This window comes from Pyrus communis, chromosome 2 (assembly GCF_963583255.1).
Source record: "Pyrus communis chromosome 2, drPyrComm1.1, whole genome shotgun sequence".
In the NCBI taxonomy this organism is placed as follows: domain Eukaryota; kingdom Viridiplantae; phylum Streptophyta; class Magnoliopsida; order Rosales; family Rosaceae; genus Pyrus; species Pyrus communis.
This window is the reverse complement of record NC_084804.1, coordinates 3,558,410-3,577,568: the sequence shown is the minus strand read 5'-3', so window position 1 is coordinate 3,577,568 and position 19,159 is coordinate 3,558,410. Positions and strand designations below refer to the sequence as shown.

The window sequence follows — 19,159 nt, the reverse complement described above, 5'->3', positions numbered from 1 at the left end:
TTATGAAGCTTTGAAAATTGCTCAAACTTCCGGGCAAGAGCTTTAAGACATTAACGGAGTTTTTAACAGAATGACCAAAATAATGGATGGTGGACAATATTAGAGACTATTTCTATTGATTTTCAATCTCAGAGACCAAATTGATGTGTTATGCAAATCTCAGGAACCATTTTAGATAAAAAGGCTTATATATGCTTTGCATTTTTGGCAGTTCAAATTGATCCACTAAATTCCAGTCATGCACTGATGTGGTTTAGAATTGGTACTTTCGGTTTCGGGTCCGAAATATTGTTTCAGTAGTTGGTGGCAAAGCCATGAGTGCCCGGAATACAATGCTGTAATACAAAATAATCAACATGTCCTACTCCTACTGCATGAAATTTGAAAAACCAATTACAGCATGAAAATACATTTAGTGATGATTTTTGTAGAACTTCGCATCATATTAAAAGTGTAGATTTGATTAATTTATTACTTCTATATAAAAAGGGGTTAAGCCAAAGAAATTTAACATGTCATCTTTGTAAATGGGCCATACTATTGTGGTTGGTGTAATTACAAATTTTATTGGATGTTCCCGTAGGGACATTCTCTATACATATTGTAAAATGTGGAAGAGATGATCCAGATATTTGCTTCTTGTAGAAGCATTTAAAGTATTTTTTTCATAATTCATTTGAATTTTTATTAAGGATTGACTTCAAAAACATTTTCACCAAAAACACTTTCAATCATATTAAAAGCACTTCCAAATAAGCAAAAAATGATTAAACAAGAAGTAGTGTAAGGAGGTACAAGTCAGAAGACGCTGCAACAATGGACATGATTATACATGAATATATGTGCTAAAATTGTTGTGTGTGTATCATTTCCGTAACCACAAAGAAGTATTATGTCCCAAAATCAAGAATATTGCATGTTTCTTGGTAACTATTTCCTAATCCTACCAGGATAGGAACTCCATATTAGAAAGGTACCACAGCAAATTATGATGTAAAATTTGTGAACTATTGATAGCAACGAAGCCTCTTAGGATAAAACTCTACACTTGAATGTTGAATGAATTCATTGAGCCTTATCTCACCCAATTAAGTTCAGAATAATATATGTTGAAATTGTATAGCCACCAATAAAATTGCAGTAAGTAAACAAATGCTCACGCTATGGAAAAAAATTCAGTAGAGCAATAAAATTTCCTTTGCATTGTCGAAGTTTTCTAAAAATAAAAAAAAGAATAATAATGAAGATTTGTAATAACAAATAATTAATGAAACTTTCTAATTGCCAACCCAAATTTCATAAATTTACCCTAATTCATCGAACAAGGATTCGTAAGGCTTTCTTTTGCAATGTTTGAACAAATCTTCAACAAAAAAAAATCAACAGAAAGTGGAAAGATCGAGAAAAAAAAACTGTGGTTGAAAAATGAACAAACCACTATTAGATTACACGCTACGTATCAGATAGTAATTAACAAGGAATCTTAGATGTGAACCACTTCATGATCGAAAAGGGAAGCTTGATCAACGCCAGAGCAAACTCAACTATGATCGTCACGCACAAGCAGCACGGACATATGCAAGTCAACGCCAACCCGACTATCCAGATGACGACGCCGATGACGGAGAGAATGAGAGCGACGAAGGCAAAGGGCAGGCCGAGGAGAAACCCTAGCGGCCTGCATTCACAATCGTCTCCGCAGCAGCAGCTCATCGCTTGTCTTTTGGTGTTCTTGTCTCTCTTCTACTTCTTTATAGTTTGCAGGTTGCGGAAGACGATAACTACGGAAGGCAACTTCGTTTGGTTTGTTGTCGATTGTAGGAAACGATATGACTACGGAATAGGTATAGTTTGGGGGTGTATATAGTCAAACAAGGACTTGTATTCTATTGCCGGCTTTCCTCTAAACTACAAGAATTCCTATATATTTTATACTAGGAAGATTAAATTTGTAAACAAAACTTTATAAATTAAATGATATGAAAGTTGATAATTGGATTACTAAGTAAGCATTGATAAACGTGTTCATTCCTATTGATGGCACATCATTTAATTTACCAATTTTATCTACAAATTTAATATATCTAGCATTACCCTTGTCGCAGCTCATCCTGGCTGTTCATGTTTGTGGAATTCACAGTAGCAACGGTTAAGATCAGCTGCACCACACAATTTATTTATCCTCTAGGTGGTTTTTTATTTCATTTTGATAATTACGATAAGGGCATATTTTTGTAAACATATAAAACTCAAGATTTAAAACGATTTCCATTCTTATTTATTGGAATTAAACGTGCAATATATTTATCCAAATAAGAAAAATACAAACTTATATTCATAGAGCAAAACACATTGATTTATTTACTTTGATCAAACTCAGGTTTGTAAAAATAAACAAATCGTTGGAAAATAAAAAAAATAAAAAAAATCTTCGAACATGAGAATCGAATCCGGATCATCTTTGTGAGAATTTCGGGGATCCGTAAATTGTGTCCGTTTATCATACATTATGCGGTCAGAAAATTATTTTAAATTATTTTTATTTAAAATTGAACAAAAACAGTATCTGATAAAAACTGACCGCATAATGTATGATGAACAGAGACAATTCATTGATCTCCGGAATCCTCACAAAGAGGATCCGAAGATAATTCTTTTGGATGAGAACCAACCAATAACACATTCCCAGGTCGTTCTCCCACTTTTCTTGACCAACGAACCTCCTTTTCCGATTCCAAGCTCCACATGGACTTGCATTTAATATGCAAATATAATGATTCAAGGAATCCAAATAGCCGTTATAACTCTATTATTTTTCGGCTGTATTCAATATTTTTTTTTTAATTATAAACGAATTTTTTTTTTTTTTCCAAATAATTATAAACGAAATTAGAGGAAGAACTCCAGGCTTCAGATGAAAAGATAAATGACAAATTGAGCTATAAGTTCTGTGCACGTGAATTCCATAGCTGTTGGACTTGTATTTGACTAGTAGACGCCCATTAAAATTGACATTTTGATGGTGAAAGAAGTTGTGATTATCACATTGTCTATTGAGTAATGCTAGGTAACCAATTTTTTAGATCAAATTTGTAAATTATATAATGTATCACCAATAAACATTAAACAATAAGCACGTTAATCAACAGTTGACGTGATTTTCAAAATATAGTCGAAATAAATGGTCTCCCTAATATTACCCCTATGCGTTTCAATGTAAAATTACAATTAGGTAACTATTTAATTTGTGATCAGCAAATCATACTGTGGTTTAGCTTTGAGAGTGAACAAACTTGAATTACTGACTGCTAAAGTATAACTTAACAGTAGACTGCAATCCGATTCTTGCTCCACACGAATAAGTATCCCCTTTCCACAGAAAATTACCTCTGGACATGGTTATGGCTTGTCAAATTGAGCAACATTCTATGCTCCCCGAAAGCCGGAGCAGTCCCGCTGCACGAACTCAATGAGACACCGGCTGAGTTAGCACCCGTTAATTTGTTTGTCAGGTTCAAAACTGAGCTAGGAGGCTTTTCCTCAGGCTCCATACAGCTTGAACATCGTGTGCTCTTGAGTCTTTGCAGTGAACTTGTCCTCAACCATACGAAAGCTCATCAACCACTATCAGTATCAATCCAACTGCAGGCGGTGTCTTTAGATATCCCGCTTAACTTCATTTTCTCTCTAAGCTCAATTACACTTTCCCATTTCCCAGCGGTCGCCAAAGTATTAGAGAATGCAACATATGCCCCTGGCCGGCCATCAGGATTCAATTTAAAAAGTTCCTTGGCAGCTATATTTGCCATCTCAACATCACCATGTAGTGTGCTTGAACTAAGAAGAGCTGCCCAAACATCGGAGTTGGGCTTCTCAGGCATCTCCATTGCAAACTCCCACGCTTGACGCAAACTTCCTGCACGTCCCAAGAGATCAACCATGCAAGCATAATGCTCCATCCTTGGTTTTAATGAGTAGTCCCTATCCATACTTTCAAAGATCTCCATGCCTTTGTCTACTAGCCCAGCGTGTCCGCAGGCTGAGAGAGCACTGAGGAATGTTACAAAATTGGGTTCAATTTGGTGTTTTCTTTGCATTATATGAAAGAGCTCAAGTGCTTTGTCAGGATATCCATTCTTCCCATAACCATCGATCATTGAAGTCCATGAAAACACATTTTTTTCGGGCATGTGGTTAAAAACTCTCCGAGCATCCTCAACTCTTCCACATTTTGAGTACATGTCAATAAGAGCACTGCCCATCTTTATGTCCAAAAACAATCCAGTCTTCATAAGATGACTATGGACTTGTTGGCCAACTTCAAACAATGCCAACACTGAGCAAGCTCCAATAACACTAGCAAATGTAGAGAGATTAGGTAGGAAATTCAATCGTTGCATGTCAATATAAACCTCAAGTGATCTCCTCGCATATTCAACCGATTTGCTGTAACCTTCAATCATTGCGTTAAATACCACCACATCTTTTTCAACCGTTTTCCTAAATATATCTTCAGCATCTTCCACAGACCCCCGATTCATGTATCCAGAAATCATGGACGTCGAACATATCACATTCTTTTCCAACGTCATATCAAACACAGTCCTCGCATACTGGACCTTCCCATTCTTAACGTAAGAGTCTACAAGCGCAGTATAAAGTACATCATCAGGCTCAACGTCTTTTCTAATCATCTGGCCATGAATTACTCGTCCTAAACTACATGGCAATGCAACAATACCAGCACAAGTAGAGGCTCTCAAGATCATCGAAAACGTATACCTATCAGGCTTTTCACCAGATAAAACCAGTCTCCGAACCAAACTAAGCGATTCTTCTACCTTCCCACGTTTGAGGTAACCACCAATCAAGTAATTATAAGCGGAAAGAGTTTGTGCAGGCAATTCATCAAACACTTTGCGTGCATAAGCCAATGAACCGCATTTGAGGTGGAGGATAAGGAGTTTGATGGAAATATTGACATTGGGTCGGAACCCAGATTTGAGAATATGGGTATGGATCTTTTGTCCATGGGAAGGGTTATCTGAGTTGATGAAGTGTTGCAGAGCAGATGATAGAGTGGTGGCAATTGACTGAGAGACGGAGCCTTGTGGTGGCGGGAGAACCTGATTTGGTGGGGGCGGCATTTTCTGGTAAATCGACGGTCTGATTCTGAGTTAGTTTTCCATTATTCACTTACACCGTTGGATCTGATATCAGGTGTTCCTGGAACACTGAGTAGGATATTCTCGCCATTTCGATCTTATGTAATTTTTGGGCCAAAAGTTATGGCCAATAGGCCCATCAACTTCAAAGGGTGCATGTCATTTATGATAAGTACTTGGCTCCTTAAGAATAGATGACCAACTTTTCTTAAAATATTTCATGGTTTATTTACAAAATTTTGTGTTTATGATGGGTACAATTTATATTATAAATTACTATGCAAAGATTATCTCTACATAAAATCAATTAAAACTAAGATCATGTAATCATCGAACTATTTAAAAACAGATGGACGGATTCAGTAAAAGTATTATGAATTGTCTATTTATTTGCTACAATTTAGTAACTAAACGATCTTAGTTTTAATTGATTTTTTGTAGAGATGATATTTACAGAGTAAATTATAATATAAATAGTTCCCATCATAAGCACGATATTGTATATATAGGCCACATAGTGTTTTGAGGATAAACTCCTCCTTAAACTTAAGGAGCCAAACTTTTCTCTTTCTCAAATATGAAAAAGAAAAGTTGTTTATACAAATATAATCTCCTCTTTTTCAGGCATATGTGGATTTAAGAGTAAATTTGATATAAGTTTAATTTCATAAAATAGAAAAACTGAACTAAATCCAATAACTCCTCAAATTTTTGGACCTAAATCGAAGTACCCCTTAAAATACCAAAAAAAAATTAACACAATTTTTTTTTATGAAGCGGTTACAATGTTAAAAGGGATGACTTTAGTGTGAATTCTATTGTGGTTGATAACGGGTTATAAATGCCCCACCCCTGGCACTAATATTTCGTTCGGCCAGCAATCATTTACATGTGCTTTGAGTTTGCCTCTTTTTGTGTGCCTCGCTTTCCATTCGCCGGCCCAACTCGTTTTGCATGCACGAAGCCTGCTTTGTTTTACTTGCATGGAACCCGCCTCATTTCTATGAGCAGAGCCTACCTAGTTTTGCATGCACAGAGCCCACCATATATTCCCTTCAGTGGCCACTCTACCTCTTTCTGCTTCGGCACGCTGCCGCAAAGCTTCCCCATGGTCGTAAGAATGTTTGACGCCATTGATGAGGTGAGAGTCTTGTGTGTTTGGCGCCATCTCGAAAATGTTCTTATTGCTTTTGCACTTCCAAAATGGGTGAACCCTAGTTTGGCAATGTTTTCAGGCCTCGTTGCTATTTATTCCCTTTATTGTCTAGTTTTCGACTTAAATATTATGTTAAAAACACATTTGAGGCTCAATAAATGGTAAAACCAACTCCAAGTGCCTTATCAAGTTTTCCTTAACAAGCACGAAAAATATTTTGTGAGAACAAAAAATTTGCATTTTTCCTAAAACAAATTTGTTAACACATAGTTTTTAGTCAATTTTACGATCTTGTACAAAGTTCATTATAAAATCCATTTGCTTTCATCTCGTCTTCACTGTGAGCTTTTGAGAATTTATGGAAGACTTTTCGTTGACATTCTTGAGAGTGAAACACTATTTTGGCAACGTTTTGGGCATCGCTCCTATTTATTCCACTTATTGTTTAGTTTTTGACTTAAATATTCTATTAAAAATACATTTTGGGCTCCATAAATGGTAAAATCAATTCCATATGCCTTAGAAAGTTTTCTTTAATGCTTGAGACAAATATTTTCGTGAAAATAAAATTTTGGATTTTTCCCAAAAAAAACGCATGTGTTAACTCTCATGATTTTTAATCAAGTTTAAAATTTTGTACAAAGTTCATCATAATACCCATTTGCTTTCACCTCCGCCTTACCATGAGATTTTGAGAATTCATGTAAAATGGAAGTGACGACTGTAGTGTGAATTCTATCGTGGTTGACAGCAGCTTATAATTGCCCCAATCTCGGCACCAATGCTTCGTCCCGCCAACCATGGTTGACCGCCTCGCATTCCATGCGTCGACCCGTCTCGTTTTGCATGCAGTTTTTTCGTGCATGGAGCCTGCCTCTTTTTACGTGAGCAAGCCTACCTCGTTTTCTATGTGCCACCTCGCCTCGTTTTGCATGTGCGGAGCGTACCTTGTTTTGCATGCGCAGACTCAGCCTCATTTCTCGTGCTAGAAGCCCACCTCGTTTTCTGTGAGTAGACTTAACCTCGTTTTGCGTGCACATGGCTCACCAAATATCCACTTCGGTGGCTACTCTGCCTCTTTCTGCTTCGGTACTAGACAAATAAATAGAAGTGTGCCCAAAAAAAATGTGCTAAATTCATTTTTATAAAATGTATCTAGCTTTAATTTGTTCTTGATGATTCTATAACTTCTTCTTCTTCTTCTTCTTCTTCTTTTTTTTTTTTTTTTTTACTTTGCCTCTTTCTACTTCGGTACTAGACAAATAAATAGAAGTATGCACAAAAAAAATGTACTAAATTCATTTTTATAAAATGTATTTAGCTTTAATTTGTTCTTGATGATTCTATAACTTCTTCTTCTTCTTCTTCTTTTTTTTTTATTTTTTTATTTTTTTTACTCTGCCTCTTTCTGCTTCAGTACTAGACAAATAAATAGAAGTGTGCACAAAAAAATGTGCTAAATTCATTTTTATAAAATGTATCTAGGTTTAATTTGTTCTTGATGATTCTATAACTTCTTCTTTTTTTTTCTTTCTTTTTTTTCTTTTTTTCTACGTTCTTTTTTTAAACAACTTTAGGAGTGCGGGATTCCAAACATATAATGCTGACCCAATGGTCCCATATTCAAAAGAATTAGCATATTATGCAGTGGTTTAAGAGTTCTTGGCCATCACTTCTTCCAAGCCAGTTTTTAGGTGCAAAATCTATAAATCGACTCTTATCAAAACCTTGTTTCACCATGCGACTTCTACAATCGAGTCATTGAGCACTACTAGAGGACTGAAACCACCTCAAAGGGAAGGAAATGGCTACCGCTAAGTCAGTGCCGATAGAGGTGAACCAACATGGATGTTGGGTACGTTAGCAACTCAGCATGGTGGAGTATTAATATTCAATTGCCCACATCGAAATAGTTAGCATAATTTGAGGTAGCTTTTGGAGACCCTTCTTTAACAAGCAAGTTTTTGAGAAAATCTGCTTGTGTTCTCAGAAACCGAATACATATTCTTAACCAACTGAATCACAAACACGTTATCATAATTTTATAGCTTTAACGCCACCGGTGTAGCTACTTTGGCGCAACCCCACTTGCAAGTTGCAACTGTCATTTTAAGAAGAAAAGTGACTACGCATGAGGAATTTTCTTCATTGTGGGGACAGGGAAAACAACTTCCATTTTGATTCTAGATCCTACACATACAAACCCTTATTGAGTGGATTGGTTGGATTTCAAGGGATTAGGATCCTCTCCTGAGCAAAAGATTCTCCTGACCAAGCTCATCGGGCCGTTGAAATTTTATTCAACGGCTACAAACAAGGGGCCCCTCTAAAAGTTATAATAATTGTAGTCATTGGATAAAATTTCAACGCCTCGATGGGCTTGGTCAGGAGGATGCTCATCCTTTGCTCAGGAGAGGATCCTGATCCGATTTCAAGAACCTTTTGCTTTCCCACATTTAAAAAAGAGTAATGCTAATAAGTAAATCAATTTTTTAGACCAAATTTACAAATCATGTGAACTGTCACCAATAAAAAATCAACACGTAAGTAATAATCATATTATTAACAACCACGTCATATATTTTTACAAATTTAATCTAAATAATTGATTTCATTAACATTACCCTTTATATTACGTTACATTACAAAGCTACGTAAATTACAAACCAATTGGCCGGTTTTGCTTTACTCAAACTTTTGGGATTGCACTAACCAATAATTATAGCTCTGCTGATGATTGATATTAAACAAGTGGGGCTGTTGTGGACTTTCTTTCACAAAACCTAACAAATGAAAACGAGATCCACGAATCGACATTGGAGTAAAATATCATATTCAAACAAAGCTATCACTCTTGAGTCCCACTGGTGGGCCACAAACTTGCATGTATTTGTTGATACTTCAACTCTACATATGTTGATAATTGTTGATATGTAATATTCATTTACTTAGGAACGTATTACGACCGTTCATTTATGCTTACATATGTAAACCATCAGAGGTTATTGAAGAAGAAGGTTAAACAGAAGCAAGAAAGAAGAAAGGGATAGAGAGAGAAGTAGAAGATCGAGATATTAGAGAGAAATCTGTTGAGAATTGTAGTATATTTTCTTATTTTTTACAATGGTTTGTTACAATCTATTTATAATAGCATTTGGTAGCTTACAGTAACAATATAACCAACTTAACTAACTTCATAATCTTTTGACACTTGTCTATTTCATAACCATTGGATCTTAATCCTCCTAACAACATATACTTGAGTAATAGAGATGTGATGCCATAATTACAGTGGCTTTGTGGGCGTGCAAATTAGTAAATCCTAAAACTAGACAAAAAGGCATTCGTTAATCATGCTACTGAATCATTGATATGTGCATGTTAATAGTATGATGGGAAAGGCATATAAGAGGAAAGGAAACTTTATAATCTTGCAAAAAGGCCGTTGATCTCCACACGTTCAACAGATGGTTAAACACTTTTTTCAATTGGAAATGATGAATATTAATCCAGATTATTTTAACATCAAATTTAATCGTTCTTTCAATTAGTAATCATAGTTTCAAGGTGTGCAGAGCTTCATCACCAGTTATTATATTCTTATACACCTTTTGTGTAAAAAGACAGTGCCAATTCTAAATATTAAATCCATTTTGATTTATCTGCAAGTATCTACTGCGATTCATGCATATGATAATTTTCTTTTTGCAAATTGTATTTCCAATCCCTGGCTTCTAAACCCTAGTATGGCTTTACGTACTGTGTCGGTAGGTTTACTAAAATAGGTCAAGAGAGTTATTGTTGCCTCTTCAGATGCCTCAAGAGACAAATGTATATCGAACTTGACGATGGCATAACCATATCGATCAGTTTTTTCATCAACACGGGAGCATGAAGTCGAGCTGGAGACATTTTTTTACATCGGGAAGAGAAATATCACTAAATAATTAAGAGATAATTGACCATCTCGATCAATATTAGTATTAGTACTGCTAGATGTAGAATGAATTTATGTATTAATTGTTTGGTAGATATGTTTACCTACCTTTACTTGCTAGCATTTGAGTTGCTCTCTTTAAAGTTGATGCATGGTCCTTCAGTTCATCCCCAAGTCGATGAGTTGAAGTCATTGATAAAGTTCTTAAGTTTCCTTTGGGATCCTACCTTTACTTGCTAGCATTTGAGTTGCTCTCTTTAAAGTTGATGCATGGTCCTGCAGTTCATCCCCAAGTCGATGAGTTGAAGTCATTGATAAAGTTCTTAAGTTTCCTTTGGGATCCTACCTTTACTTGCTAGCATTTGAGTTGCTCTCTTTAAAGTTGATGCATGGTCCTTCAGTTCATCCCCAAGTCGATGAGTTGAAGTCATTGATAAAGTTCTTAATTTTCCGTTGTGGTGGGGGGGGGGGGGGGGGGGGGGGTTGGGTTAGGTGGGTGGGTGGGTGGGGAGAGATAGACAGGAGGAGAGGCCAAAGGACCCACGAATGACAGCACGCATTACAAACAATTTAATGTAAAGTCAAGCAGGGTCATGTCACCAATCCATCAGTAGCAGTTCAGCAAATATATCATCTCTGAAGACTGTTTAACTATCCAGATTGGAACACAAGACTTCAGTGCAAGAATATATAATCATGTTTACTTGAGCTATAAGTTCTTTGTAAGAAAAAGACAAAGCTTTTGACTTCTTGATGTGTGAAGTCTTAAAAGGCTAAATAAACAAAGAGATGTGTTATCCACACATCTCATTTTACTTCTCATACATCATTTAATAATTTATGTCCGTTGATCTTCTTCAATTCATCTGATCCGATGGTTGAAAATAAAAAATGTGTGTGAGAAGTAAAATGGGATATGTGGATATCTCAACCCTAAATAAAATAGAGAGATTGAGCAAGTCACAGTGAAAAATATGTTGATAATTTGGTCAGATATCGATAATGTACTAGATATTGTAGATTAAAACCGGTAACTTTGACACACTTGTTTAATTCTATCCACTCCTTTTGTAAGTGCATAGAGAAAATAGTAAGATTTTTAATTTGAAATGTAGACTAAATTTGTAAACTATATTTATAGGATAAGAAAATATAGGAGCGTCTCGATTTGTATATGCTTGAACAAATATGTTGTATATGCTTGAACAAATATGTTGTATATGCTTGAACAAATATGTGGTCTAGCAATCGAATACAAGAGTCTCGATTTGTATATGCTTGAACAAATATGTTGTATATGCTTGAACAAATATGTGGTCAAGCAATCGTATACAAGAATCTTTCTAAAAGATGAGCACCAAGATAATTACTCTAATACTTGTGGAGAGTGGAAAACCACCAACAGAGAATTAAGGGATTTTGTGTGTGTTATAAGGAAATGGGATGTTCTTTATGTTGTCAATTGATTTTATGATAAAAACTTAATTTTTTTTTCTTTTCAAAATATTAGAGCATGTTACCTGAATGTTGAGCCAACGTACAACTCACGTGTTCCCACATCATTTAATAAGTGTGTTGTCGACGTTAAGTTTAAATGACTCTACAGAGAGTGCAAATTCCACATTTAAAATCATGACCCTACATATAAAAAATCATGTTGAGAACATAAATCTCACGCTGAGAATTACTAAACTTTATGAGCTCGTTTGGATATGCTTTTAAAATAACTGAAAGCATTTTTGATGAAAATGTTTTTGATACCAATTCTTAGTAAAAATCTAAGTGGATCCTAAAAAAAACACCTTAAATGCTTCCTACAAGAAGTACATATCTGGTGTTTCTTTCAAGAAGCACTTAATTGGTGCTTTTGGAACTCAAATCCATTTAACCAAAAATGTTTTTAGTTATTTTAAAAGTATATCCAAACAAGCCGTATATGTTCTTCTTACTACTAGTTGATTTTAGTGGTACCAAAGCTTCCTTTGATACCATCAGTATCAATCACTCCACAAAGGAAAATCTAGAAAAATTATGTTTTTAGATCAAATTTTATAGATCGCATGATATGATGATTGATAATTGAATATTTTTTTTAGTAACTTGAAAAAAAAAAAAAAAAAACTCAACCAACTATTATATCATGTGATTTACAGAATCTAATTCGAACAATGAAACCAAAATTTTAAATTAAATTTGCAAACCAGATGTGTCATCAATAAAAAATAAACACGTTAATTTATATTTAAGTAATAATCTAATCATTAACTAACACATCATTTAGCTCATAAATTTAATTTAAAATTTTGTCCTTCTTAACATTATTCTAATTCGAATAAATCCACAAATAATGTTCGTTTCCTCTTTCTCTCTCACCCATCCATACCAAACTTTTTGGCTTGGGTGCATTGCAATTTATTAAAAAGTCTATCGATGTATGAGAGAAGAGCTAGGAGGCTAACGCATCAACAGTCAGTCATCACAAATGGAAGTAGCTGAGGTTTGAGCTGTCGTCTTGCATGCCACATGAAACTTGACATCAACAAGTACTAGCTATCGTCATATTTCTACATATAATATAACATCCCCTTGGAAACCACAAACTTCGCAAAAACAAAGGTTTCAATTTTGGTCCGCGATCGACTCTTCCCAAATTATGAGGCCAAAGATTTACCTTTTCGGCGACTCCATCAGCGAGGAGTCCTTCGGAGACGGCGGCTGGGGGGCCTCTCTCGCCCACCACTTTTCCCGCACGGTATTTCTGACTCGTCAAATTTACATCTGGCACTGCAGTTTTGATCCGAAGTCGGAGCCTTTGACTTTTCTTGTGCGATTTGTGAATTGGGTTTTGATTAGGTGGACGTGGTGCTGAGAGGGTACAGTGGATACAACACCAGGTGGGCCTTGAAAGTTTTGGAGAGGGTGTTTCCGGGTGGCGGTGTTGAAGGAGGTGAGGAGGAGCCGCCGCTTGCTATCACCGTTTTCTTTGGCGCGAATGACGCTTGCCTTCCTGACAGATGCTCTGCTTTTCAACACGTGCCTCTCGACGAGTACAAGCAGAATCTCCTCTCGATTGTCTCATTTCTCAAGGTACCCTGTTTTTGTCTCTTCACACACTCAAAACATAGTAAGGGTGCAGATTTTCAGTTGAATCATATTATAGCAGACTATATTGATTAGTTTCCTTAAAAAGGGTTCACAAAATCTTCATTTTCGGAGTTGAAGATGTATATTGGCTTGGAATATAGCCACAGTGCCATTCAGTTTTTGTCGGATTTTTGGGGTAGGAGAAATGGACACGAGAAGGCGATCATTGTTTGTTGAAGTGATAATATTTGTAGAATCAAGCCTTGTGGTTTTGCCCTTGACTAATAAAATGGGATCATGAATTTGTTATAGAATCAAACATAGTGATCCGAAGAGGTGGTATAAATTGTATAAGGTTATCGAAAGATGTATGGTTCTGTCTTTTGCCCTCTAGCCACTCGGCCGTTGTTGCACAGAAAAATGGATCCTTTGCTGCTGAGTTTACTTCTTCCTCTAGATGGTTTTCTTTCTGGAAAATAATTTCCGCACTCCTTCCCCAACACTCGTTTTCTTTTTTTTCTTTTTTCTTTTTTCTGACATTTGGATTGCATACACTAAAAAAAAAAAGGGAAATGTTATTAGCACTAAAAAAATCTTATTCTACACATCAAACTTTTTATATTAAGAAAGAAAAATACACTTACGAAGAGTGTAGAATAAGATTTTTTAAGTGTCAATAACACTTCTAAAAAAATGACAAAAACAAAAGAAAAAGGCCAAAAGAGAAAACGTGAAGGCGAAAATAATTGTTCTTTTTCTTTGTAAATAAAAGGCGGAGGTCATTGCTGATTGCGCCAACAGGAGCAATGGATTGGTGGCCTTTCTTAATTTCTGCCACGTTGATAATAGTATACGTATTGTATAGTATGGGGGGGTGTATTGTATTTTGTTTCAAGGATTGGAAGCTGGGGACTCTAAAGTTTACCTTTTTATTTATTATTTCTTATCTAAGTTTGGGACCCTAAAAGTTGGCACATAATTCAAAAAGGACTTGAATAGTATTTCAATGTTGTTTTAGCTTTAAGATCCTTAGTTTCACAGGTTACGTGGTTGTTGGGTTTTGTATGCCTTTAGTTTCCTCTCCATATGCCTGGTTGTTTCTTCATTTTTTTTTTTGGTTTCTCAATTCTTGTGTATCTTATTGATTTCTCATATGGCATAACCTTTGATATTATACTTTCAATGGGTCACTTCCAGCATGCTTAAACGAATTTACCCGGTCCTCCGGGTGCTAACCTTGTCTGGAACTTCTTAGAATCGTGGTCTGTTTGGATGGAGACGTCAGAAACGTGACAACCAACATTCGTGAGGCTTTTGTTTCTCATGCTCAAAATCTTCTATTATAAAAATGTAGTCCGGGAGTACTAGATATTTTCGATTCGATGATGCATATTGGTCATTGACTCATCGCATGTGGTCCATGTGAATCTGATGCCTAATAGGTGTAACCTTAGCAGAAGTCCTGCTATTAGGTATTGCTTTTGCATGAGAGCTTTAATCTATCTGAGAAATGAAGAAAAAAGGGGAGGAAAAAAAAAAAGGTATTGATTTCTATTTCATATTTTAGGCCAATAGGGATCGTTTATATGTAGATGGTGGTTGCAATCATAAAGTGGAAATGACAGAAGAAACGAAGGCTGCAAGCCTGTAAGTTATGAATAAATTCTCGCAGGATTAGGTTGAATCTGATCCTTTTCTTTAGGTTTCCTTCTTAGTCACAAATAATGAACCTAATATCCACATCAGTGTAGGCACCTTTCGATTTCATATTGTGAGGCAACTTAAACATGGTTGATAGTGATGGTGGGATCATCGATTTACTCAAATGTGGTTTTCATTTTCATGTATGACATTTGAGGACGTCTGTATAAGTTTAGGACCGTTACATGACAAACAATCGGAAGCTAAGTTGTATATTTTTGTATGATTGATATCGTACGAGTGCACCTGCACTCGTATGGAGCGACCATTATTCGGAAGCTTGTAAAGCACGTGTATATTGAAGCTTCTCTACTTCGACCACAGAAAAGTGTGTTTTTCTTTTTCTTTTACATGAAACACAAGTTGTTTGCTGTTGGTATCAGCACATAAAACTACCCTTTTGTTCATGCTTTGTACATATGTATATATTTTCTTCATATCTATTCTATTTCAGAAGCGATGGCCTTCAACTCACATTCTCCTTATCACCCCTCCTCCAATCGATGAAGATGGGCGCCTCCGGTATGGTTTTACTATTTATGGCTTTCGTAATATTCTCTCATTCTTGAACCAAATGTAAATAACTTTACCATATATTAAGATATGAAATTGGTTGACAATAGAAGAGTTTGATTTCAGTTTGTGTTTATGGTCCAGATTTCCCTATATTGATAATCCATTGAATCAGCCTGAGAGGACAAATAAAGCTGCTGGGGCTTATTCAGAAGCATGTATTTCTGTAGCTCGAGAAAGTGGGATCCCTGTAATAGATCTCTGGACCAAAATGCAGCAGTTTCCTGACTGGGAAAAAGCTTTCCTGAGGTCTCTCTCTCTCAGCCGTGATATTGGTCTACATGCAGTTTTATATGCATCAACACACAGCACTTTCATGTGTACACATTGCATTGGCATTATGAATATGTAATTTGATTTGGTGATTGGAATTGCAGGGACGGTTTGCACCTCAGCCCCCGGGGCAACAGGGTTGTGTTTGACGAGGTGGTCCTAAAGCTGAAGGATGAAGGCTTGAGTCTAGAAACATTGCCAGTTGATCTCCCGCTTATAGAGGACATCGACACTAAAGACCCTCTTAAGGCTTTCCAAATTTGAAAGAAAAATATTGTGTATCATGGCCAGGATCTTCTACTTTGAGTCTTATTTTGGCTCTGGTTGTTTCACATCTGGTTCTGTTGGTGTAAAAACACGCTTTCGTTGAATTAATTTTAGTTTCAGTTAGTTTTATACAATAACAACTTATCTTTCTTTTTCCGCCAAATCTTGTTTCAGTCTACAGTTTAGAGTCTTACCAGCAAACATTTCGATATTCAACGAATCCATGGCGAGAAATATCGATAAATATACTTCCTAAAAATAAAGTAATCAAATAAGTTGCATGTTAAAACTTGAAAGAAAGCAAACTCCCTTTATTCATGCAAGATTAGCACACAAGGGAATACAAGAACTTAAAGAAGCAGAAAATGAAAAAGCTCTTAACACCAGGTTTCTTTTGTCGCACACGTTCTTTTCTCCCATATACCACCACAACTCTTTTTAACTGAAAAACTCTAGAGAAGGTGCCATCCAACGCAAGTAGTCCGTCAAGCCATAATCCTTGACGAGTTTCGGAGAGTACTCGGATAGTACCTTAAGATGCTTGAGACTAGGTAATGGTGGGGAGAGTTCCTCTCTCATGCTATCCGGAAAGATGAGAGCCTGCATCAATTTCACAACCACAGCAAGAAAATTAACAAGAAATACACAATTAGGATTGATAAATACATATACTGTTAGTAATTATAGATACCTCAGGGTCAGTCACATATACGGGTAACTTTTCGCAGCAACCGAAATTTGCTAGGAACTTTCTTATACAAGAACTCGCCTGGAAGCTGCAAGTGGTGTGTCGATCCCAGTCCTTCTCGAGCATGATTGTAGCCTTTGATAAATTTGGAGCATTTATACAAATTTTGCACTCTGAGATAGTTACCTTGCCCCTGAACCAAAAATAGCGTAGATTTGGGAGTATCGATTGTGCCACTCCCAAGGGAACACTGCCTTAATTTAAAACATTTTATATTTTGACTAGTGAAGCTATATGTCCCGAGATGCGGCATTTTTTTTAAGGTCAAACTCTCAAGGAGGGTAATCCTGAAACAAAGCTTTCAAACCATTGGCCTTCAAAGTCGGTGTAAACGAAGTCTAGATTCTTAAGTGCTCCAAAACAAGCAAACATGTTGACATTTTTGCACCTCAGAAGACCAATATAAGGAATGCAACCGAATCTACAAGATTCAAGATTCATGGCTTCAACTTCAATATCAGTTCAAGGTTCATGGCTTCAACTTCGATATCAGTTCAAGATTCATGGCTTCAACTTCAATGTTATACTCTACAGAAATCAGTTACTTTCAAGGATTTGAGATGCTGACTCTTGATGCCCATATGTCTCGAGGCATGGCATGCATTTAAGATCAAAATCTCAAGGAGGGGAAATTTTTGATCGAATCAAAGCATCTGTGTACAAACTTTGTGTGCATGAAATCAAGATATCTAAGTGCCCCACAAGAAGGAAAATCGATATTGTTGCAGCTCACACTACGACAATAACTAGCACTTTCCAATCTAAAAGATTCAAGATTCACAGCTTCAACTTTAACTTCATTATGAGTCACCTTATCACCTATACGATAACATTGGAAAGACCAGAACATACTTTTCTAAGGGACATAGACTTTAAATAGGGAAGGCTCGCTGATTCATACAAATTCCAAAGATTTGAGGAAGGAACTTGAAACTTTATGATTCGAAAAGCCAAAGCATGAACTTACCGAAATATTATCAATGGAAGGGCACCAAAAGCAAATGAAAGAATCCCAAGTCACTCAACTGTACTTCGTCAAGGGACAGAGATTTCAAGGATGGAAGCCATATTGAATCATCTGACGTCGTTAATGTCACATACTCCAGATTTAAAATAGTTAAAGACTCGCCATTGAGAACGGTATCGGATAAGCGGAGTGACAACCCCAATAATCCCACGAGGAGTGGTCCACTGTAAGCATGCTTAAGTGGAACGTTTCTCTCAAATGAAAATTTTAATCACGGATCGACGAGATTAGGGTCGACAAGGTATCTTATACGAAGCCTGAATTTATCTATGATATCATCTTAATTGCAGCGCTTCAAACACTTCTGTCACAAAGTCGATAAAATCTTTATTATAAAGCTTGTCGAGGGGGTCATGCTCTTCCTCGTCGAAATCTAATGCATGAACAAAAGACCACCCGCATTCCCATTGCTTGGAAAGAATGCTGGCTCGGATTGCATCCCTAGTGGAAAGGAATTTGAGGATGTGGTGGCCAGCGATGTCGGGTAAGTAGGCGGCCATGACATTTTCTTTTGATCTTCTTGTGGTTTCTGTTTGTATGTCATTGTTGCTGCGGCCACTTCTTTCCTAGACATAAAGGTCTAGAAACTCTCAATTTCTGCGATGTTTATGGAGACGGAGAAACCTGATGAAGATGAAGAGGTGAAATATGAAGAACACAAAGAAAAGCCTAGAATATCTAACGGACAAAGTTATTCACACATCCATTTTTATTTTTCACACATCCTAGTTAAATTTTGATCATTGATATTCTTTAATTCATTAATCTGACGATCAAAATTTGAGAAGAGTGTGTGAGAAATAAAAATAGATGTGTGGATAACACTACGCTATATAATAATCTTCCGTTCCTGCCCTATTAATTAACCCTAGCTTACCTTAGCCTCTAATTCTACGAAGAGGAGGATTTTTCCCCTCTTATTTCCCTCCCCTTCCCTTCCCTTCCCTTCCCTCCTCTCGTATAAACCACAACTTTTCTACCATGCCAACTTAAATTGGGCTATTGTACCGAGGATGAAATATGGGATTTGGATCCTCTCCGTTCATCAAAGATCATGCGGCCATAATTAAATGCTTTTTACACAAAACGAGATTGCTTTACTTTTAAAAATATAAAAAGCATTTAATTGTGGCCGCACGATCTTTGATGAACGGTCCTTGTGCCTTGATCCCCGGGATCCCCAAGGAGGGGATCCGGAGAGGATCCAAATCCTAAAATATGGGTACTG

General features: G+C 36.4%; 2 protein-coding genes and 1 pseudogene across 2 annotated transcripts; 1 reads left to right on the top strand and 2 right to left on the bottom strand.

Annotated features, from left to right (window-relative positions):
* Positions 1-1,443: 1,443 nt before the first annotated feature.
* Positions 1,444-1,748, bottom strand: LOC137724348 (signaling peptide TAXIMIN 1-like). The gene has a single exon (XM_068463086.1). The coding sequence runs from the start codon at positions 1,711-1,713 to the stop codon at positions 1,471-1,473; it is 243 nt and encodes an 80-aa protein (XP_068319187.1). The 5' UTR covers positions 1,714-1,748; the 3' UTR covers positions 1,444-1,470.
* Positions 1,749-3,191: 1,443 nt separating this feature from the next.
* LOC137722738 (pentatricopeptide repeat-containing protein At1g28690, mitochondrial-like) lies at positions 3,192-6,275 on the bottom strand (annotated as a pseudogene).
* A 6,512-nt stretch (positions 6,276-12,787) lies between these two features.
* Positions 12,788-16,311, top strand: LOC137726090 (GDSL esterase/lipase At5g45920). Its single transcript, XM_068464957.1, has 5 exons — positions 12,788-13,010; positions 13,112-13,345; positions 15,498-15,565; positions 15,701-15,865; positions 15,994-16,311. The coding sequence occupies exons 1-5, from the start codon at positions 12,912-12,914 to the stop codon at positions 16,151-16,153; spliced, it is 726 nt and encodes a 241-aa protein (XP_068321058.1). The 5' UTR covers positions 12,788-12,911; the 3' UTR covers positions 16,154-16,311.
* The last annotated feature ends 2,848 nt before the right edge of the window (positions 16,312-19,159 follow it).